Source organism: Acanthochromis polyacanthus, chromosome 21 (assembly GCF_021347895.1).
Source record: "Acanthochromis polyacanthus isolate Apoly-LR-REF ecotype Palm Island chromosome 21, KAUST_Apoly_ChrSc, whole genome shotgun sequence".
Lineage (NCBI taxonomy): Eukaryota > Metazoa > Chordata > Actinopteri > Pomacentridae > Acanthochromis > Acanthochromis polyacanthus.
The window spans coordinates 7,772,672-7,795,612 of NC_067133.1; the positions used below are offsets into that span (position 1 = coordinate 7,772,672).

General features: G+C 41.5%; 1 protein-coding gene across 1 annotated transcript; it reads right to left on the minus strand.

Annotated features, from left to right (window-relative positions):
- Positions 1 to 8: 8 nt before the first annotated feature.
- Positions 9 to 22,484, minus strand: mvp (major vault protein). The gene is given in 18 exon segments (XM_051941425.1): positions 9 to 801; positions 1,792 to 1,980; positions 2,267 to 2,393; positions 2,588 to 2,704; positions 3,656 to 3,867; positions 5,457 to 5,601; positions 5,724 to 5,921; positions 6,001 to 6,236; positions 8,127 to 8,336; positions 13,201 to 13,326; positions 14,173 to 14,409; positions 16,873 to 16,964; positions 17,903 to 18,002; positions 18,004 to 18,035; positions 18,803 to 18,926; positions 19,743 to 19,938; positions 20,016 to 20,243; positions 22,339 to 22,484. Coding segments are annotated over 17 exon segments (2,625 nt in total). The 5' UTR covers positions 20,180 to 20,243; positions 22,339 to 22,484; the 3' UTR covers positions 9 to 681.
- Between the last annotated feature and the right edge of the window lie 457 nt (positions 22,485 to 22,941).

The window sequence follows — 22,941 nt, forward strand, 5'->3', positions numbered from 1 at the left end:
CAGGGACGTAGAATTATGTCAGGTTTTTAATATTGCTTGAAAGAGATGCCAGTGTGAAAAGAACAGCAGCAGCACTTCAAAGGATGTCAGTTCTTCATGTAGGAACAGTCAGACTCCCGTTTAGACTTCATTACCACAGACACAGGAAAAGCTTTCAAATGTAAACACAACTTTCGCCTTTTTGTTTCACGTTTTAGTGCAAAGCAGAGACAGAAATCTTTGGAGGGAAACAGCATTATCGGTTAGAGGCACAAGAATTCTTCAGAGATCCAAAAGTAAACCTCTGGAACTCGTTTCATCAGAAATATCATTAGTGTTCATTCAGGTATTTCAGTTGATCCTAAGAATGAAAAAAATGACCGGAAAATGTCAAAATCAAAGATGAAAGTGACCTAAAAAGGGGTTTTACTTGTGGATTTTTGCTTTTTATTCACCTGCAAAGAAAACAAAACAGGATCAGACACTAACTGTTCAGTAAAAACATCATTTCCTTTTTAACGGTTATAAAAAAGACTAAACCTGCTTTTAGTTCCACGCTGAAATAAGTGAATGAACAGATGATTCATGCAGGATTCTTTCAGTTACTTAGTCTACATTCAGAGTTTGTGCATGAACGTTGATGCTTTTAAAGTCAGAGAAACGAGTGGAGGTTTACTTCTGGATGTTTCTCCTCGATGCTGCTCACTGGCCCTGACCCGGCAGCGCCCCCAGCAGGCCGTTAGCGGTGGTGAACAGGTTGATGGGCGACGAGCCGTCAGTGATGAGAGTCGACTTCAGACCGAGAGCCTGAAGCATCTTCACCTGGAGAACAAAAGAAACAAGATCAGAATAAAGTTCTGGATGAAGTTGACAAATGTTTTAGAGAACTGGTGCTCTTTGTAGTTTGTATTTGAGGGAAAAATGATCACGTTTACTTAAAAATGTTTGTTTACAACCTCGTCTGTCTTTGAATACTGAACACAAATGCTAAAATATTAGCTTATGTTCATTAGCATTTAATCCATTGCACATGGTTTCAATTTTTTGAACAGTAAAAAGTTTAAGTCACAATTTGACAAAACCCCTAAAGATTCAGCTAAAACACACTGAAGTTGATCATTTCAGTTTCTTTTTGAGTTTCTGACAATAACTTCTGGACTTATTACAGACATGTCCAATTAAACAGTTAAAACAAATAACCCTGTAGGTTTTAACATCCATATTAAACATTATAAATTCATTTCTAATATTTCTCTACTGGAAAGCACTTTTAATTCAACTACGGCTGCTTTAAATGTTCTGTATAAAACAGTGAGTGCTTTGGTTTTAACAGAAACTGTGAATGTCAATATTGTGCCATTAACATGATGTTCTGTTTAAACAAACAGCATTTTGTTGTTTGCTTTTGTAAATAATAATCCTACATAACAGCAGTAATGTAGCATGTTTTTAAATTCTGTGCAGCATAAAGAGTTAAAATGTATTAATTATTATTAAAAGTATTTTAACTTTCTAATCACAGTTCTTTATAGAAGTTGAACAAACCAAGTTCTGGACTGAAATCATCAAATACACTGAGTGGCAGCCACTTCCTTTCTGTATTTCTTTATTTTTTGTGTTTTTCTCCACTAAGCTTTCAGGCACAGGTGCAGTTGTGGAGGTTCAGCTCTGAGATCAGTTAAATACCTTTTGCTGTTTTTTTATTTGTAAATTTCCCTGAGGGATCAATAAAGTTTATTTGATCTTAAAACTACAGTCACTTGTAAACTGATGTCGTGATGACATCAGCGATGATGTCGTGCTGGTACGTACCTGCAGCTCTGGTCCGGCTCTGGCAATCTCCTTCAGCGTTTCGCTGCCCAGACTCTCCATCAGTTGACTGAATTTGTGGCTCTCGATCTGAGCCAGCTTCTCCTGCTTCTCCACCTCCAGCCGGTCCATCTCCTTCTTGTAGTTCAGCTCCTGCTCACGAGCCTTCATCAGCCGCTGAAGCTCCGCCTCCTAAAGACGCACAGGTTTAGTCCGCAGGTAGAAAACTACAAACGGCATAAAGTCTCTGATTTTGTGCAGCCTGACTGAAGATCTTTGTACCAAGCAAGACATTTGAGGAAACTCTGATTCACATTTGTCATCATTTTCTGATATTTTAGACCAAACAGCTGATTGATACATTTAGAAAATAACTAAGTTTACATGATCGATCAAACCAAACTCCATTTGAAAATGTTCAGTTGAGGTCTTTTTGGTGCAGCTGAACTCTAAAGTAGTTCGTCTGCCGTTAACGTACCGCCTCGATCCTCTGAGCTTCCGTCTTCAGTTTGGCCTCATTAACTGCAGCTTCCCCTTGAATTCGAGCCGCTTCGGCCCGAGACTGAGCCTCGGCCTTCGCAGCTCCGGTGCTTTCAACGGCAGCACTGAAACACAGACGGTCAGATGGTTAGATGGAGGATTTATACAAAAAACCAAAACAAAACACAAGAGCTAAGTCAAGTAGCATTCAGAAGCTGCGTACAAACACCAGTTATGTCCTTTTAAGCACACATTTTCCCCCCTTGTTCACACTTTTTAAACTCTTTATGAAGCAGAGAGTCCTCCCAGTCCCCTTCACCTGAGGGCCTCCAGCTCCAGCAGCTCCTTCCTGGCTCTCTCGGCTTCGGCCTGGTCGGTGATCCTCTGCCTCTCCAGTTTTCCCCGGGCCTCCTGCTCCAGACGCTCAGCTTCGTGTCTGAAATCAGACGAAACCTGGTGAACATCGTAGTCAGCGTTTGGAGTTTGTGCCCAACTGAGCTGGACGTGTTGAAAGTAAGGAGGAAGTAACTGAGCGATGTTTTTAACTGAATAAATACATAAAACTGAATTTAGATTTTTTAATTTAAAAAATGACTTAAACTGATGAAGCCATTGTCAAAATAGTTGGAGAATCATTGAGTAGTCGACTGCTGATCAATTAATCGTTGGAAGTGAGGACAAAAAATTAAAAGTAAGAAAAAAGACACGTCAGAAGATGCTCCTAAGAAGACTGCAGAAACATGTCAGTAAGCTAATTTGTTGGTAAAAAAGAAACGCTAATCTAATATAAAAAGATGACAAAATGAACATAATCGATCTTTTGCAAGTCAAAAGGAATTTGTGCAAAAAGAAACTAAACAAGCATCTGATATCCGAGGTTAATTTACTTTTTCTGCAGTAATTTTGTCAACGATTAAGTGAAAATCTGTTTTACTCTCATAATCAGCCATGAAACCCAACAGATTAATGATTTCATGAGAATTTGTTGCTAACTGTCAGTCAGCTAGTTCTGCATTATTTTCAACAATGAACTGATCTAGTAGTTGGTCTGATAAATGTGGTGAAATTTAATTCATTTAAATTTTTTTCGACTTGCAAATGAAGGACGCTGCAGGAAGTGAGGTCAGAAACTGGATCAAGTTGATGTCAGTAATGAAGGAAAATCAATGCTAAAGTTGCTTCTGCTAAAAGAGGCAAAACTCGCTTCTGATGCCAAAGCTGGAGTTACGTCTTCCACAGAGGAACATTACGTTTGGTGATGGTTTGCTAAACTTGTCAGTATTGTGGCAATTATACATTAACAGTCTAAGACGGGTATAAACATCTGCATCTTAAAGCCATTTTTCTGCAGAGACATCCAGATGTTTGAAATCTGAAGCCGTCGTACCGAGCGGCCGCCTCCTGGGAGTTGGTGGTGATCTCGATGGCCAGCTGGACGCTCTTCTGCAGAGCGTCCCGAGTCCTCTGGTCCACCGGCTCCACCGACTGGATGTCCACGCTGCTGATCACCAGGTTGTTCTGGCCGAAGCGAAGACTCGGACGCATCACCAGCTTCTCGTCGAAGCCGAACACCGCCGAGCAGATGATCCGGTTCGAGTTCTGGAGACGAGAAAGATGAGGTTCTGTCGCTTTAAGCTGATTTTTAAGCTGTGCTGAAGAAATTTGACTCGTAGTCCTTCCAAGTCTGCTGTAGTGGGGTGTTTATTGGTATTCTGGCATATGGTGGGCTGACCAACACAGAGCATGAGTCTGAAGGTAATCTGACCCAGAACATTTGCAGAAGACAATTTATTGGGATGTCAGAAGGTAGGGAGGAGCTGTATGTAAATACAAGGATGAATAGTGGTTCATTTGCGTATGGTTGCTAATCAGTAACACAGATTAATACAACAAGGAACAAAAGGTGGTTGAATCAAGGGGTCGGGCAGACAACAAAAGGTGCGACAAAAGATAAGAAGGGATCTGATAGACAGCAACAAATAACAGACAAGAGAATCATGGATGACCGTTGGAAATGTAATGAAGAAGTGAAACTAGAAAGTATATGCAGCAAAAAGTTGTGCTATTTTCTTCATCAGCTGAAACGTTTGTTCTGTTAATAAAGAACACATTCTACTTGTAGTTGCTTTATTGTAGTCTGTTTGTTTTACATCTACCTGCTCGAAGACAACAGTTAGCTACATGCTAACTCCAAGTACTTTGAATTGAGCACTGCTCCTGCAAAAATACTATTTTTGTTAACATCTGTAAATCTAACACTCAAAAATTTGTAGTTTCTGCCGGACAAAAAGGTAACGAAAAAAAGCATTCAGAGAGCGCAGTACTTCACCAAGGTTGCTCAGTCGTCATGTGATTTCTGATGAATAAGTCCCGGTAAGTCAGCAAGAGTGGATTTGTAGTAGGATCGCAATCATGTGATCATCAGCAGGCAGTTGGCATAGCGTTCAGTTGTTGTCATAGCTACAGTGATGCCTTGCTGCTATCTCGCAATGATACAGAAACAATCCAGACTATAAGTCGCATCACTGCAAAAATCTAATCACTTGGTCCTTGTGTCATTTCTGACCATCACTGAAAATTTCTTCCAAATCCATTAGTCGGTTTCTGAGTAATGTTACACACGGGCAGACAGACAAACGTACCCCGATCTTCACATAACTCGACCGCATTCTCAACACTAAACAAGCTGGAAGTAGCACATACTCTGTACTTTAATCTTGAAATTACTGAAACATTGAGAAGCCCAAAAGCTGTGCACATCATTTTGGTGTCAGTTGTCGTTTTTAGCTAACTAACGTATTTTCATCCATTTAAGAAAAAACAGAAATCCAACTGACCAAACCATTGTGAAGGTTTTCTGCTTGTTCTGATTCTTGTTCTCAGTAAATTGAACATCGTGCTTGAACACTGAAATGTTGGGTTGACAAAACAGAAAGACATACAAGAAATACAGTTGCTGGAATAATAGAATATTAATCCTAATATTCGATTCTCACAACCAAATGAAAACAATAAACTGATGTCAAAATGACTGAGGCGTTTAGGAAACACCTGCAAATAGTTGCACATACTAATGTGCAGAAAATGTCTCGAAAACTTTGGTAAAGTCCTGCGTCCACTGATGCAAGTGAGGTGTTTAGGGAATGTCAGTAAATCGCAGTGTTTACGGATTCATATGAGACACAAACCTTGTGGAAATCGTCAAACTGCACGGAGGCGACGGCTCCTCGGATCCTCGAAGCGATGGCTTTACAGGCGTCGCCCACGAAGTCTGGAACCGAGAACAGAGCTGCAGCATCGGCAGGATCGGTCCGAGACTTCACCTCAAAATGCCTGAAGAAGAAGACAGAAGGAAGAAGACGAAGAAGAAGAATTTGTTGCATTGATTGCCTGCAGTTGAATCCTTTCTCCTGCTGTGTTCCTCAGTGTTAAATTAAGTCAGCTCTGGGAGTTACCAGTTGTACGAGAGCTGCAGTTTCAGTCTGGCGTGGTCGGCTGTCTCGATGGTGATGATGTCAGTGAAGAAGTCGGGTCCCAGCAGGAGGCAGACGGCCTTGATGACGTTGGCTCTCTTGGGTTTGTCTCCAGACAGCGACAGCACGGTGAACTGCTCATCGGGTCCCAGCATCACCATCTCTGGTCCGAACACCACCCTGCAGGACAACACCACCACTGGGTCAGCCGGTTTGTTTAACCCCTCACCCTCCACACCTCCATGGCCAGAAGTCCCACCTGGCTTTCTTCTCGCGGTAGTCGTACACCTGGACGGCGGCATTGTGGGGAACCCTGTAGGACACCACCTTGGTCTTGTCCCTCAGTTCGGGCTCCACCGGGATCCTTCGGTCTGAGCGGTCGGCCAGCGGGTCGATGCGAGACGTCAACAAGGCCTCGACCTTCGCAGGAAGCTCCTTCTGCCACAACTCCTCGTCCTGAGTCAGCATGTAGGTGTGACCGATCACTGCTCGCACCTGAAGGAAGGACAGCATGAGTTTTTGTTCTTTCAGTTTTTCCTTTTAAAGGAAAAATAACATTGTCAGTTAATTCTGGATGGTCAAACTCCGCTAATGACTGCTAAAGATATATATAACAATCACTAAATACCGTTATTACACATACACCACTACAGCTAGGATCAAAACAGAAATAGGTCTCAAATTTATTCCGTATCTGAGCTCATTACGCCTCACAGAAGTCTTTGTCACGGTGCCCCTACAAGTTAAACCCCCACAATGCTTTCATGGAACAGCTGCCTTCTCTGGTCGCTACTATATTGACCAGTAAGAAATTGCACAAGAGGCTCCACCTGGTGGCCCAGTCAAGTATCACAGTTAATCTACAATACTCGACATATGTATTATCAAGGTTAATAGTATCAGCAGATACTAAATAAATGATTCAAGGGCAAATGACTTTATTGGGACATCCAAAGCAGATACTGTTCAGTTAAAAGATGTCTTGATGTACTAGCTAGCTAAACTCCCACAATGCTCTCTGCTTGCCAACATGAACTGCAGTCTCCGTGATGCCTCCTATGATCTCTACAGTACTGAACAGTAAGAGGCTCCACCTGGTGGAACAACCAGGTACTACAGCTGAGCTACAAATATCAAATGGTATCGACCAACATCAAACATTAAATGAATCGAAGGCCAGTCAACTTGATCGGCACATCCCAAGCCAATACCAATAAGTCTGAAAATGTCTTGTTCTGTTTCGACTCCGATCTTTGGAGTACAATAACAGCAACATGTTTCCTGAAAAAACTTCCCTGTTCCCTGATGTTGCTGGTGAAGTCACAGACACGTGATATGGCCCAATCTGCTAACTGAGTCTGGCTTGATTCAATAAATGATCTTTTGCTGGAACTCATTACGCCTCACAGAGCTCATTAGTAAAAAAACATTCAGCAGCGATTACTTCAGATTCTAATCAACAACAAGTTATTACACCTTTGAGATGTTTCTTAACAGTTGTTTTCAGGCTTTCCTTTAAAGTTGGGGTTTTGTAAATCAGGTTTTATCATGTAACGTTGGTGCTGACTCTTAAAATGAGCATTCGTCATCGGTGTTTAAGCCAATTTAGAGATCAACTGGTTGTGGACACTCTGTTTTAGCGTTAGCCCGACTAATGTTAGCACCTGCTGTACAGAAAGAGACTCACGGTATGTCATGGGTGCATGATGCATACATATAGAAGAGCTAAGGTTATGGCTATTTCATGCTTTACAACGATGTTAAAGTTATCATTCCTGACATTGCACAGGATATCTGGAGAACGTAGGACTTCCTGTTTGTTTAGGCTCCGTCAATGGACAGATGTTCAAATCAAAGCTCCTCCAAAATTCAGCAGCGACTACTACAACTCTGTAAATGATGAATTTTAAAGGTGCAGATGATGAAGAATCACCAAGAACAGTTTCTCTTCATAACAAACATTTATTTTAAGCATTTCCCTGGTACATGCAGTGTTGGTGTGTTTGTATTGTGGACAGTCTGGTTACCAATTTTAGGCTCCATATGGATGATCAGTGTTTGATATCCAGATTAGCTCTGACTGTAACATAAAGTTAATTAAACGGACACAGAAAGTAATAGCAACGGCTTCTCTACTGGCGCTCCATAGAAGTGGAGCTAAGTCCAGTAACTACGATTTGTTTTTGTCTACTGTGAGCTCACATTGAGGTTTAAACTTTTGGATTTGTGATGGTTTTCCCTTTGCTAGCTAAAACTCCCTCTGCTTGCCATCATCCAAATGCTACCTTCTGTTCGCTACAGTGTTAAACAGTAAAATAATGGTGAAGGTGCTAGAGAACAACAAACCAGCGGTACGTTCCTCTACAAAGAGCCTTGCACTCGTACCTTTCCGGTCTTGATGTCCCGGACGTAGATGCCCTCGTTCTCGTCCAGCGGGATGGCCTGCCGCCTCAGCACCACCTCCACCGCCGCCGGGGGAACGTACTCGATGGGACCTCGCAGCATCCAGCGGTCTCCGGGGCGACGCAGGATGCCGCTCCTCCGGGAGCGCTTGGCCCTCTCCTCCTGCTGGGTCTCCTCGTCCTCCTCTTCCTCCTGCTGGCAGAGAGAGCGTTGGAGAGAGAGGAGGAGGACGGAAAGAAGGGTTAACGTGGCGATGCATCGGAGCGGCGGAGGAGGGAGAGGAGGAGAAGGAGGAGGAGGAGAAGGAGGAGAAGGAGAGGTAGATGGGAGGCACTGAGTTAAACAAAAACCAACAATGGAAAATAAAACGGCGACGAAATGAAAGGGTGGATGATGTGAGGACGAAGAATGACGGGAAGAGAAGAAGAAAAAGAAGAAGAAGAAGAGTGGGGGTAAGATGGGTTAGCCAGGTTAGGAGGGAAGATGGGGAAGTGAAGGACAAAGTTTTATCCAGACCTCATTCAGACCAGTGCTGGAAAGTAACTAAGTACAATTTGAGGCTTTTATCAGATCAGTAATAGACAACTTCCCTGACAACAGTGTCAGGACTGACTTATAAGTGTCTGGGAAGTGATGTTTGCTTTGATCACACATAATTTATTTTATTTTGCACCTTACCTTATTTTATTATATCTTTGTGTTTTTTATTGTATTTCTTCACACTGTTTTGCACTGACTGAAGGGCTTTTGCAATTTCATTGTACTTGTTGAAATTAAAAATAAAATTCTATTCTAACTACTCTAGATAGTCAAACTCAGCTAATAAATATTAAATATACATAATAAATGTCGGCCTGCAGTGGCATTAACCTGTCTAGGGAAGGATGTCAGGACTGCATTGTAAGTATCTGATAAGTGGTGTTTGCATTACTCAAAATGACGTTATCAATGGATAGTCGGCTAATAAATGTTAAATACATTAAATAAACGTTGGTTTTCTGTTGTGTTAAATTGCCTGGTGAAGGACATGAGGACTGCATTTACTCCCCTTTGGTCTTTTATGCCAACGCTACAATAGATCCTTTCATTTCTATGCAGATGACACACAGATGTACCTTCCACTGAAACCATCTGATCCAGGATAATGTCTGTGGCATTAACCGTTGGATGGATCAGAACATTCTTCAACTAAACAACTCTAAATCTGAAGTATTACTTTTCAACCCTCCAAACCTACATGGCAGTCTCACCACCAATAACCTCAGTCCATTATTCACCAACATAAAGCTTGTTGCCAAAAACCTCAGAGTTTTATTTGACTCAGACTTCACTTTTGTTCCCCACATCAAAAAAAAGTTATCGTGTCTTGTTTCCTCTAAATCAGAACAATCTCCACGATAGAAGTTGATGCTCTCACACCCAGACCTGGAAAAACTTTTACTCAGCTTCTCTCGTCTTGATAGTTCTAACTCCCTTCTTTCCGATATTTCCTATAAAGCTCATCTGTCACCTCAAACTTGTCTGAAATGCAGCAGCTCGGCTTCTTACCGGTTTTAACGGACGACATCACATCCCACCTATCCTGGCTTCCCTCCACTGGCTCCCTGTTCAGTGTAGAATTGATTTTAAGATTTTGCTGATCACTTTCAAAGCTTATCAGGGTCTCGCCTCAAGCTAACATTTGCGATCTGTTGACCCCTGATGAGCCTTAGATCTTCAGGTGGATCCTTCTGGTTGCTCCAAACCCAAGACTTAAAATCTAAGGACGACTGATCAGGACTTCAACTTCGGAACTTTTATGTGAAGTTTCATTTTAGCTCTCATTAGTTTTACTGTTTTAATCTGTATTATGTCCTGTTGATTTCAGGCGTTCTCTCTTTTTATTTTAATTTTAGTGGCGTGGTTCTTTGGTGGGATGTCGTCTCTTTCTTTGACTTTCAATTTTAACCCTCAATCTTGTCCTTTTATTTTCAGACTGCCTAGTTTCTGTGTTTGACTTGTGTGCTAATTACCCAGCTAATTATTCATTTAATTCATTGTCATTTTTACCATTTATTTGAATTGACTGCTCTGTCTCCTTTTGTCTGTTTGCATGTTTTAACTGTCAAAGCACTTTGTGAACGCCGTTCTTCAGGGTGCTATACAAATAAAGTTCTTAATATCGTTACAAGTGTCTGATAAATGTTGTCTGCACATATAATTCTGAAAACTGAAAAACAGAGATCTCCAGCTGTTGTTGCGATTGGTCAGAATGATGTTTTATGAATCTGTGATGTTAATTCCGGCTGCTAAATGCTAGCTGCTGGGTGGACAGCAATGATCGTAATGATGTTTGATCCTTGATTTGTAAATTAATTAATAACTCTGCACACCTGTGGACACACCTGTGACCTCAGTGCTGCCGTTTCAAGGCGTTTCTCCTACAAACCAGCCTGATAAGCTGCAAGTGTGGCTTCAATTTTACTCCTCAACATCCCGACACACCTGCAGCTTCATACCAGCTTTTATTGACCTGCTGGTGGTCTTTCAGCGCAACACGCCTCCATGAAAAGGCAGTGTTTGCTTTTCTAATCTGTCCTCCGTGATGGACCGGTTGCACAGGACGATCTTTACACAAACAGCAGCTCCTCCCTGGACTTCATTCCTGACTGCTTCAGTGGCTTCACACTGAGAAACTAAAAAAACTGTTCGACAGAGCAGCAAAAAATCTACTCTGAACATCAGCTGTATAGAGACGTTTCCTCATGTTGAATGCATCTTCAGCAACTTGCTGCTCTGTTCACTGTTCCAGAGCCATGCTACATTTATTTCATTTCATTATATATTCCTCTCAGGCTTGTCTAGTCCTTTTTTGTCTCATTTTACTGTCATTTTGTCTTGTTTTTGTGTTCCTTGGATTGTCTTTAGCCATTTGTATTTTTGTGTCCTATTAGAGTCATTTTTATTGTTTGACGTCTCATTTTTGTTGGTCTCATTTGTGTACTTTTGTGCCTGGTTGTAGTCATTTGTGTCGTTTTGCGTCTCATTTTGTTCATTTATTGCTTTTTTCGTGACAGTTTTGCCTCCATTTGTGGTCATTTTGTCGCCACATACTGTATCGTTTCAGGTCTGCTTTCAGCCGTTTAATGGCTCAATTGTATTTTTGGTTTCTTACTAGAGTAATTTTTTGTTGTTTTAGGTCTCATTTTTGTTGGCTTGTGTCATTTTGTTAATTCAATGCCTCTTCGTGACAGTTTTGTCTCTTTGTGGTCATTTTGTATCTTCAACAACTTGCTGCTCTGTTTACCGTTTTTGAGCCATACTGCATTTATTTTAATGATCACTGTACAAAAAAAAACAAAAACAGAGTAAAACTGACAAACTGTCAGGAAGCTGCAGCAGATTTCTGGTTTAACGTGAATGGAGGTTGAACTGTGTGGGTGTTGGTTGGAGGTGCAGCAGAACAAAGGGCATGAAGGAAGATTATTTAAAAAAAAAAAAAAAAATCAGGTCAGCCAACAAAGTGCAGCTTCTTCAGGAAATCACACGCTGCATACATGAACCACAAATCTGAAACCACGAGCACCAGTTTGAATGTCAACCGACCTCTGAGCAGATTCGGTCTCATTTTTCTCAGCAACATAAAGTTCTGAACCTCTTTGGAAACGGAACCTCCATGATTTCTTCCATTATTCATTTTTACAAACATTACAAAATAAGAACCAACCCATTCAACATGTTGCTAAGTGTCCACAGTCGTTACCAACCCTGTAACTAACTTCTCCATACTCTGTAAATATTTAACCAGTTTTACAGCCTCTATAAACGACATTACAGGTTTCTCTCTTGTCCACTGTTGCTGCGGCTCATTGTTGCTTTTCAGTGTCCCGTTTTGATCAGTTTATTTGGTCATTTTGGTTTTTCAGACAGTTTTGTGGTCATTTTTGGGTCTTGTTTTTCTTGATTTGTGTCCTGTTTTGATCAGTTTATGCCTTTGTGTTCATTTAATCTGTACATATTGAACTATCTATCTAAAGATCTTTCTCCATGCTGAAATGTGTCTTCAACAACTTGCTGCTCTGTTCACCGTTTTTGAGCCATGCCGCATTTATTTCATTTCTTTAAATTTACCTCTCGGTCTCTCATTTGTGTTTCACTTCACTCACTGTCATTTTGTATCCATGTCGTTTTAGGTGAGTTTTTAGCTGTTTAATGACTCATTTGTACCATTTTGCGTCTTGTTTGGTTCATGTTTTGTGTCTCATTTCGTTCATTTAATGCCTCTTTGTGACAGTTTTGTGTCTGTGGTCATTTTGTTTCCACATTCTACAGGTATTTTTCTATCCCCATGTTTCCTCTCCAGGCTTTTAGAAAGAAGTGTCACCATGCTGAATGCATCTCCAACAACTTGCTGCTCTTTCTACTTTTTTGGAGCCATGCTGCATTTATTTTATTGAGCTTGTCAAAAAAAAAATGTGTAAAATCAATCTGCAGTTTTATAGGACAGTTTCTTGACCAACAGCAGGAGGTTTATCATCACAGTTAACTTTAACGAGGACAGTCTGAAGATCAGTTTTATGCAGAATCTGATTTTATTTTTGGCTAATTTTCCACAGAGACATGAAAACTTCACATTCTAATTAAACAGAGTTTACTCTAAATGGAAACATACATTTGTACGAGTATAAAATAAAAGAGCAGCTGTTAACTTTCTGCTTCTGCTGATGAGCTGGAATTCATCAGGTTCACTTTGTCATCGAACTTCTGGAAACATCTGGAATCATCCAGGACCAGGAGCACTGCCTGCAGTTCAACCCAAAACTCAACCGAAAGCGACTTTCATGAAATATCTCATGAATTTGGAACCGTAGGTCATTTATGACTTGTTCAAGGACGTCCAGAAAGCTGAAAATCTTAAGATTGTTTCTGTTTTTTTCGTTTCTCTAATAAATTCTATCATTTCTGTGATTTTTTTTAGGCTAGCATACATTTTAATCTAAGGTCACTGCTGACATTCACGCCGTATTCAGCTATTTACACTCCAGGAACAATCAAGACTAAATGTGGAGATTCTCACCTCCTGGGTGTCATTGAACGCCTCGACAGCTCGCAGCACCAACCCCTCCTCCTCCGACAGAATGTAGACGTCCTGGATGCCGTGTTCAAGAAGCTCGCCAGGCTGCAGGAAAAACGAGCGCTCGCCCTGACGGAGGGAAGAAGAAGAAACGTTAGCTCACAAAGCATCGAGACACAGCACAAAAACTGCACATTTTAAAGAAAAAAGCAGTCATTTGAGCAGAAAAGACAAGTTTTATTGGAACTAGAAAAACAACAGCAACACAATGCACAATTTCAGTCTCAAACTTTGTCTCTGGGTTCATTTTAGCCATAAACAGTCAAACTTTTTATATTTACACGCATCATTCAGTCGATTCTGGATGGTGCATTTATTTTTAACGTCATTATTGATCGAAATAATATTAATTTATAGTTTGTAATTTTGTTTTCTTCGGAAGTTAAAGTTCATGTTGATCTGAACAGATGTCAGGAAAACGAGTGGAATTGATTAAAAATATTGAAAAGCATCATCTCAATGGGAAAACATCGAGAATTCTGTAAAATTTTAGGGCTTTCTGCTCCTGTTAGAAGTCCGCTACCTTTGGTGAGAAGCTACTTGTACCTCGAGTCTTCGCATGTTGTGTTTAGAGGCACCAGTTTAGTTTAGTTAGTTCTGTGCACTATTCACTCGTTTGTATTAGTTTGTTTATGATGGGTGTTGCTGCTGCATTTAGGTTCGGCTGAACAGTTTAGTTGTTTGTTTAGCTATAACTGTATTCGCCTTCAATTGGGTTTTATTTGGTTCTTGGATTTAGCAGCACCCACCAGCCCTCTTTTCTTTGTAGCATCACTGTTCTTTGGTGTCAGTCGCGTGGAGGTTTCTCAAAAATGTAATTATTTGGGATTGAATGACCTTCGTGTGGTTGCTTTATGTCTATAATCTCGCTGATGGATTGGTTGTTCATCTTTAAATGAATCCAGCAGGTCTTACCTTCACCACCCTCTTCTGGCCCAGCTGAGGCTTCCCGTCAGGTCCGACCGGGTCCAGGATGACGCAGTACTGCCGGCTGCTGAGCGTGGTCACGTCCACCACGCCCACCACCTCCTCGGACACTGACGGGATGTGCGCCTCGCGGTCGGCCATGGTGACCAGCCACTCCTCCCCCGTACGCCGGTCGCGTCCGCCGGCGTCCTTGAAGGGCCGCAGGGCGCGAACATGCAGCGCTTTCTGAGGAAACAGGAAGTGAAGGTAAATAAACTACAAATATGGCTGCTGCTGCCGCTCAGGAACCAAAACTTAACTCTAACCTGAATACAGCAGCTTAAAACCAAAAATATGTAAAATTTGACTCTTCTAGGAGCTGCTGTTCTGCAATAAGTAAAAATGTCTTATCTTATTACAGCCGAGTGTCTCATGTTAACATAAAAAACTGTTTTCACCTCAAATTTATGCGGTTGAATGTTAAATTGAATCAGATTTTTACATTCTATCCTAAAAGATGGGTATTAGTTTGTCATATTTTCATGCAGATGCTCAACTGATGATGTTTAACTCCATTTCATGCAGAAAAACTAGTTCTTAATGTCTCCAAGTGTTTTCTTCAGCTGAAGCATCAACCATTTTCAGTTGTCAAACTATCTTCATGATCAATGCAGTAAATTTGTCTCATGTTTGCCGTTTCTTAAATGTGAAAAACTCAAGATCAGGGGGTGGAAAGGTACTATTCGTACTCCACAATTCCCCTCCAATTTTAATGCACCATACTACCTGGGGGGTGGGTGGTTATGGGGTGGGACGTCATTAGACGGGATAGGCCCCAGTGCAGTGTTGTGCTGTGGCCCCCCGTCTATGCCCCCGCCCTGACACTTCTTCCCCCAATTTTAACGCACCACATACACATTCACATTTTGGGCTTGCGGTGAGACTGAGGTGCGGGTTCATTACCCTGTAATCTGCCTCACCGACCCCCAATCTTAAGGCACCACACATACTTGTATATACACTTGGGTGGGTCACATTCACGGTGCAGGGCTAGTGCTCACCAGTTGGGGAACTGGTGAACTCAGTAACAGGGTAAATCACAATAGGTTTACTGGCGTGATCTCCGGGGCTTCTCCCTGCCGGGCCCGGGGGCCCGGGTTGTTGCGCCTCCCCTGGTGTTCCTTCCTCTCCCTCCCTCCCTCCCTCGGGGTCGCGTCTCTCTGGGCGGCCAGGGGTGGGCTGGGCTCGTTTGCCCTTGCGGTGCTGTTGCCCGGTCCCTTGGTGCTGGGCGAGGGGAGAGCGGGTTGTGGGGAGGACGGGGGGGGGGGGGGGGGGGGGTCGTGGGGAAGTGGGGCTGTGGCCGGTGGGGCGCCGTGGGGGTCCGCTATGGCCCGTTCTGCTGCGCGGGCCTTGGGGCTCTGGCTGTGTCGCGGGCGTCGCTCCGGGCTCCTGGGCTGGGTCTCCGCTTGGTGGCTCCTGCGGGGGGCTGTGTGGACCTCCTTGGGCTGGAGGGGACAGCTCCCTCCTTTTGGTGGAGGTTTTCATGCATGCCAGACCCACCACACCGGCACCTACCAAAACTCAATAGAGTGTGTTCCTCCAGTTGCTGAGTCAGTGGAGGTTGCTGGGTTAGTGTCTGTGGATCTCACTCTGCTCTATCTATCCTTCTAGTGGCCTCCTGACATCTTCATGATTGATCCAGTTGGACTTTGTCGTATCTGGTGTTTGTGAAGGGTTTTAGTTTTGTAAATGGTTTTAAGGTGTGAATTAAAGAGTACAACAAATAAAATGCACCTTTTCTCTTAGAACACTGTCTATGCCTCACCTTTCTGTCTGTCGTGTGTTGTTTTATGTTTCACTTGGGTGTGCACAGCCCTCAATGGCATAATGTAGGAAACAGCTTGAAATAAACATGATGGGTTAATTTGCCATGAGGGCCGGTGATGGTCACAGTCACAAAGAAGAAGAAAATTGCACATGAAGCTTAAGCAATGACACTGAGTGGTTGGTGTCATTTTTGAGTGGACTTGCAGACAAAAAAAAAAAAAAAAAAAAAAAAAAACCTCCCAAGATCTTGGACCAAACAAGACATTTGATCAAACTCAGAGTCCACCAATTTTCTGATTTTGATGGACCAAACAACTAATTTTGTCAATAAAATATTTAAAATGTCTAAAAAAAAAATTGGACTTCAAAACGTTTGGAAAACATTTTTTTAAATGTGAAAATCATGACAAAGGAAAAACAGTTAAAATGTTTTTAAAAAATAATAAAATGAAAATTAGAGGGAAAAAAAATCAGAACCATATTACAACAAATAAACAGATTATTTTTTCTCCAGTAGAGAAATTTCCCATCATTAACTGATTAGTTGTCAAGTATTAAATTAAAATACTTTGATAATTCAGTTTAACTTCAGAAGAAAATCTTATTTAAATTCAGCGTTTGCACTTCTTAAATGTGATATTTTCTGGTTTCTTCCTCCTCTGTGATAGCAAACTGAAAGATGTTTGGACAAAACAAGACATTTGAGGACATTAATTCCAGAAAATTATCACAAATGAAAGTCAGAGTTAGTTGCTGCTGTGGCGTTTCAAAGAAGAAAACAGACCTCGGGATGTTGAAATTAAAAGCCAAACATAAAAAGTGAGATGATAAAACAGTGTCAGTTTAACTTCATGTCTCTGAAAACAGGAAGTAGTGAGTCACCTTGTCGGTCAGGATGAAGGCGTTGACGATGTCGATGACTTCTTCGTGGCCACCTGGCAGGTAAGGCTCCCACCTTACTGACCAGGCCATTCCTCACCTGGACACAGAGCAGCAGTTCAGTCACATCCAACCTCTAATGTCAGGAAAGGATGTATGCCGCCATTAGAGGAACGACAGAAAATGCAGAGTAAAAATATCAGTTTCTTAAGGCGCCGTCTTTGATTTTAAATTGGAATCTCAAAAATTCCCAGTTGCCCATAAATGCAACACATGATGTAGATTTTATCATTAACGGCCCGAACACAAAATGTGGCAAGAAACACTCAATTTAACCAACTACTCATCTGTGATTGTTAGAAAACCACCACATCTCAGCTTAAAATCAAGAGATTTCATCAAAATCACTTTCTGCATGCGACACTTAAAAACTGGCCAAAAATAAATGTTTGCTTAAACGAGATTAAAATTTGACCGACTGAACCGATAAACAGAGGAGAGGAAACATGGAGACAGAAAAATATCTACAGCATGAGGAGACAAAATGACCACAAAGAGACACAAAACTGTCATGAAGAAATATCAAATGAATGAAATGAAACACAAAAACGACTAAAACACACAAAACTACACAAATGAGACAAAAATGACATGAAAGACAGAAAATTACACAAGAATGACCAAAAAAAAACCCACAAAAAATGATACATAGAACAACAAAAAAGACTCAAAAAAATACAAATGAGCCATTAAACGGCTAAAAACAGACCCACAACAACCTAAATAAGACAAAAAAAAAAAAACATACTGGCAAAAAATAAGAGAAATTGACAGTAAAGTGAGACACAAAAAGACCAAACAAGAAAGACTGAGAGGTAAATATGACAGAAATAAAAGCAGCCTGGCTCAAACAGTGAACAGAGCAGCGAGTTGTTGACGATCCATTCAGCATGGAGAAACATCTTTAGAGTGGACAGAAAAGCTCTGGAATATATTTATTCATGTTGTTTTTGTGGTGCGTTTCAGGCGTTACCCGTCACCCGGCGGACTCCTTGTCGGTCTTGACCCTCCTTGCGAGCCCTCAGCCGGATGGCCTGGTTCTCCCGGATCACCGTGGCCTTGATGGTCTCCAGACACCACCACCTCCTTACGGGGGATGTAGGTCCCTGAAACAACACGGCGGAGAGACACAAAATCTGAGCGGGTCAGTACATAATTGGTGGGCGGCTGTGGCTCAGGTGGTAGAGCGGGTCGTCCAGTGATCGAAGGCGGTTCTGTTCCCGCTCTGTTGTGTCCTTGGGTAAGACACTTTACCCGCCTTGCCTCCATTGTGGCGTATAAATGTTGGTGGAGGTCGGAGGGGCTGTAAGCGTCAGTTTGCCCCAGGGCAGCTGTAGTTTACCACCATCAGAGTGAAAATGTGTGATGTCAACGAATAATTGTACGCGCTTTGAGTGCCCAGAAAAGCACTATATAAATTTAATCCATCATTATTAATTGCAGCACTTTTTGAATCATAGTTGACATTTTTGCTGTTTTCAGGCCTAAAATCAACATGGCCGCCTATAACCAAACACCACATGGTATTATTACAGAAAGATTCTTCTAAATATTACATATATAATAAAGATATTGTAGTAAACTTATTGACGTGATAAATCCACACTTGACTCACACACGACTTTAAATAATTCAGAAAGGCTTGAAGTCTTTTCTTCAGGAGGTTCAGTTAAATTATTAATGGCAAAAATGATTAATCAGAGTATTTGCATTGAACCTGACGCCTTTAGAATCCATGATAATCAATTATTTAATCTACTGCTCATTTTAACTACACTCTACTGACAACATTATTGGACCACATACCAAACTATTTTTTTTTCCTAACCTTTAGTGATTTCAGTAATTTACTAACCTGGAAATGTAAACCTACCTGGACCCTCAAACAGCCACTCGTCTCCAGCCACCCTCTTCTGTCCTCCGTCCTCCTCAAAGTCCAGCAGAGCCTGAAGACGCAGCGCCGTGTCCGGATAGACGATCTGCAGCGCCGTTACGTCCTGAGACAGAACACCGAGCGTCACGAATCCGATCGACAACACGCTGAAGACTTCACAACTTCAGCTTTTTGGATTAATAAAACAAAGAGACAAAACACAACCAAAAAAAAAAAAAAAGATAAAACGCAACCACAAAGAGACAACATTCGACCACAAACCGACAAAATGTCAACAATGAAACAAAACACAAAGACAGAAAAACAAAAAGGACGCAAGGCAACTACAAAAAGATGAAAATGACCACAAAGAGACAACATGCAACCATGAAGACACAAAAAACACAGACGCAACACAACCACAAAAAGACAAAAATGACCACAAAGAGACAACATACAACCTCAGACAGAAAAACAACCAAAAAGACAAAAAAACAATCAAACTCACAAAAGCAAAACAAAAAGATGCAACACAACCACAAAAAATGACCACAAAGAGACAAAATGCAACCATGAAGACACAAAAAACACAGACGCAACACAACCACAAAAAGACAAAAATGACCACAAAGACACAAAATACAGCCATAAAGACGCAAAAACAAAACACAAAGACTCAACACCAAAAAGACAAAAAATGAGCACAAGGAGACAAATAAAGAGAAACTTTCAACCACAAAGACGCAGAATACCACCACAAAAACACAAACATAAGCAAACAAAATACAACCCAAAGATACAAAATATGACCACAAATACACAAAAAACAACCACAGCACATCAAACATTTCTCTAACAATAATTAAGTTAATTCTTTGATTTAACCACAAACAAAAACACAAAGAGGCTGTCTGATGATCAGTAAAGTTGGACTCCAGACCTGCTGGATCTCTTCTCCGGGGTAAAGAGGAAACGGGTCCTGGGTCAGCCGGATCTCCAGGTCGGCATGGCGGAGCTTCGCCTGCCCCGATTGGTCGAAGAGGACTTCGGCGTTGTCGTCGCGGGCAACCGGGTTGGCGACTACACAGTAGTGACGAGGAGGCACCATGATCATTCGCACCGGCGAGAAGAGCACCCTGGGAAACAAAAATCAAACCTGGGTTTATACTCTGAGCCCGACCCAGTGGAAGCTGCTGCAGGACCCGGTTCTGACCTCTCGTTGTCCTGCCGGATGTAGGTCAGCGGTCCGATCTCCACTCGGGCGATGTTGGTGTTCTGGTCCAGGACGTGGATGTAGTGGTGAGGTGGGATCCGGATGATGGACCCGTCCACCGGCCCCTCCATCTCCGGCCCTCGGTTTGCTCCCTTCTTAGACATGATCGCAGTGAAATCCTGCAGGGAAACGGTCGGTCACAGACCAGCAGGAATCAATCCAGAGAATCTACGACAAAACACAAACGGATGAAAAAGACTCCACAAAATACAGCTACAAAGACATAAAAAAACCAACCGCAAACACACAAGATACAACCACAAAGATGAATAAAGCAACCGCAGGGACAAAAAAAACCCACAACCCTAAAAAAACTAAAATACAAACAAAGAAGCAAAATTCACCGCATACGTTGCAAGACAACTTAAAAACAACCACAGAGATGCAATACACATCCATTAGGAACCAAAAAGGACCGCAATAAGACAAATGATGCTAAAAAAAAACAAAAAAAAACGACCACTTTGAGACGAATTAAGACAACCAGGAGGCAAAAGCAACCATGGCAGTGCAAAAAGGTAAGTAAGGGACCAAAAAATGACAACAAAGAGACTAAATACCACAACAACAATGCAAGAAATGATCAAAATCTGTGAAAATTCAAATGCCAACCACAAAGACGCAAAACAATACACCTTTTGTATTTTTTTACGAAAACCTAATAAAGACAAAACAGGTCAACGAAGATGCAGACAACAACCACATAGACACAAAAGAAAACAAAGACGAATAAAACAACCACAGCGATAAAAACAACCCATAAAAAGACTAAAATACGAACAAAGAAGCAAAAATAACTACATAAATTACAAGACAACACAAACAAAACAACCACAGAGACGCAAAACATCCATTCAGGACCAAAAATGACCACAAAAAGACAAATGACGCTAAAATGACCACTTACAGATGAATTAAGAACCAGGAGGCAAAAGCAACCACGGCAGTGTAAAAAGGCAAGTAAGGGACCAAAAAATGACAAATATATAAAAAACTACAACAAAGAGACTAAATACAACAATAACCATGCAAAAAACTATCACAATCACAATGAATGACGGTGAAACTCCAAACAACAACAAAGAACAACCACAAAGACACAAAACGCTCCACTAAACAAGACCTCAGAGACAAAATAGGACAACAAAGACCCAAAAAGCAACCACAGATACAAGTAAGCAACAACAAACACACAAAAAAACAGTTACAAAGAGGCAAAACACAACAATAAGATTAAAAACAACCACAGAGATGCAAAAAAATGATCAAAAACACAACCACTCAAAAATGCAAAACACAACCATTACATAAAAAAACTGAAAAAAATTAAGTACTAAGTACGACAACAAAGATCCAAACAACAACCACAGATGCAAAAACAGCTGCAAAGATGCAAAAAGGGGACCAAACATGACCAGAAATACATAAAATGCGACCAAACAGATGCAAAAAAAAAAAAAAAACACTGCAGAGAGACAAAACACGACTAAAAAGAGCAACATTTTATTGACAGATCAGTGAACTGAACTTAAATCAGACATTTAGTCCCATCTTTAAAAGACTCTGCAGGAAAAACTGGTTTTATTCTGCAGTAAGTTCATGGAACAAAGAAAGTAGATTCAGGCGTGTCTTTATGTGCAGAGTCCAAAGTCAACAACATGATTAGTTTATCACCTGATTGATGGAAGAAGAAGCTCATTGATCACAGTCACACAGTCAATTATGTGAGGAGGAAAACTGGTCAAACTTCTCCCTCACAGACAGAAAATGTTGCTGATTCATACAGCAGGAATCTGAGGAGGCTCCTCCCTGTTCCACGATGAGCTGGTCTGGAGAAAACCCCCAGATCCCAGGGCCTCTAACTAAATATAGCAGAATGGGGAAACCAGTAGGAGGACTGGAAGTAGTAGGAGGACCAGTTTCATACCAGATTCCATTTACAAACTGTCCGTTTTAAAGCCCTGTCAGTTCTGGTGAATGCAGACAGCAGCTGGGACCTGATTCAATTATTTCTGGGCTCAGATAAGGACAGCAGCAGACAGAAAAAACACACACCAAACTTTTATTAAAGTTGACATTTGGTCAAATAAAAAGCACTAAAAGCGAATCAAATGTGAGTCGAATTAAAATTCATAATGCATTTGTTCATAAATCATCTTCACTTATTTTCTATGGAGAAAATTGTATTCCTGATCAATGCGGAAGTCTTAAATCGGCAGTTTTCCGAGCGGAGTTCTGCTGAGGCTGTAGCTGCGGATCTTACCTGGTCCCAGTGCGGCTCGACAGGCAGCAACAGCTCGGTGTCCGCTCCGGAGGAAGCCGCTGGGACTTGATATGAACCTGGACAAAGAGCAGAGCTGGACGGTAAGTGACGGGGAGGGACCGTCTGATCCCGGAACAAGCATTGAGAGTCACGTGGTTTACCGACTGTTACTGCTGCAGTGCTGCTGCGTCACAGCGGTCACCTGACCAGGTGTCAAATATATACATACACATATGCACTACCAGTGACAGGTTTGGACATGCCTTCTCATTCAATGCTTGCTTATTATTTTTACAACTTTCTACACTGTAGATTCTCACTGAAGGCATCAAAACTCTAAATCTATGAATGAAAACACGTGGAATTATGTAGCAAACAAATGTGAAATAAGTTAAAACATGCTTTATGTTTGAGATTCCTCAAAATAGAGACCCTTTGCTTTGATTACTGCTTTGCAAACCCTCGACCTTCTCGTAGTGAGCTTCATGAGGTAGAACCTCAAATGGTTTTCACTTACCAGGTGTTCCTTGTCAAGGTTCATTTCTGGAATTTCTTGTCTTCTTAAAGGGGTTGGGACCATCAGCTGTATTGAGCAGAAGTCAG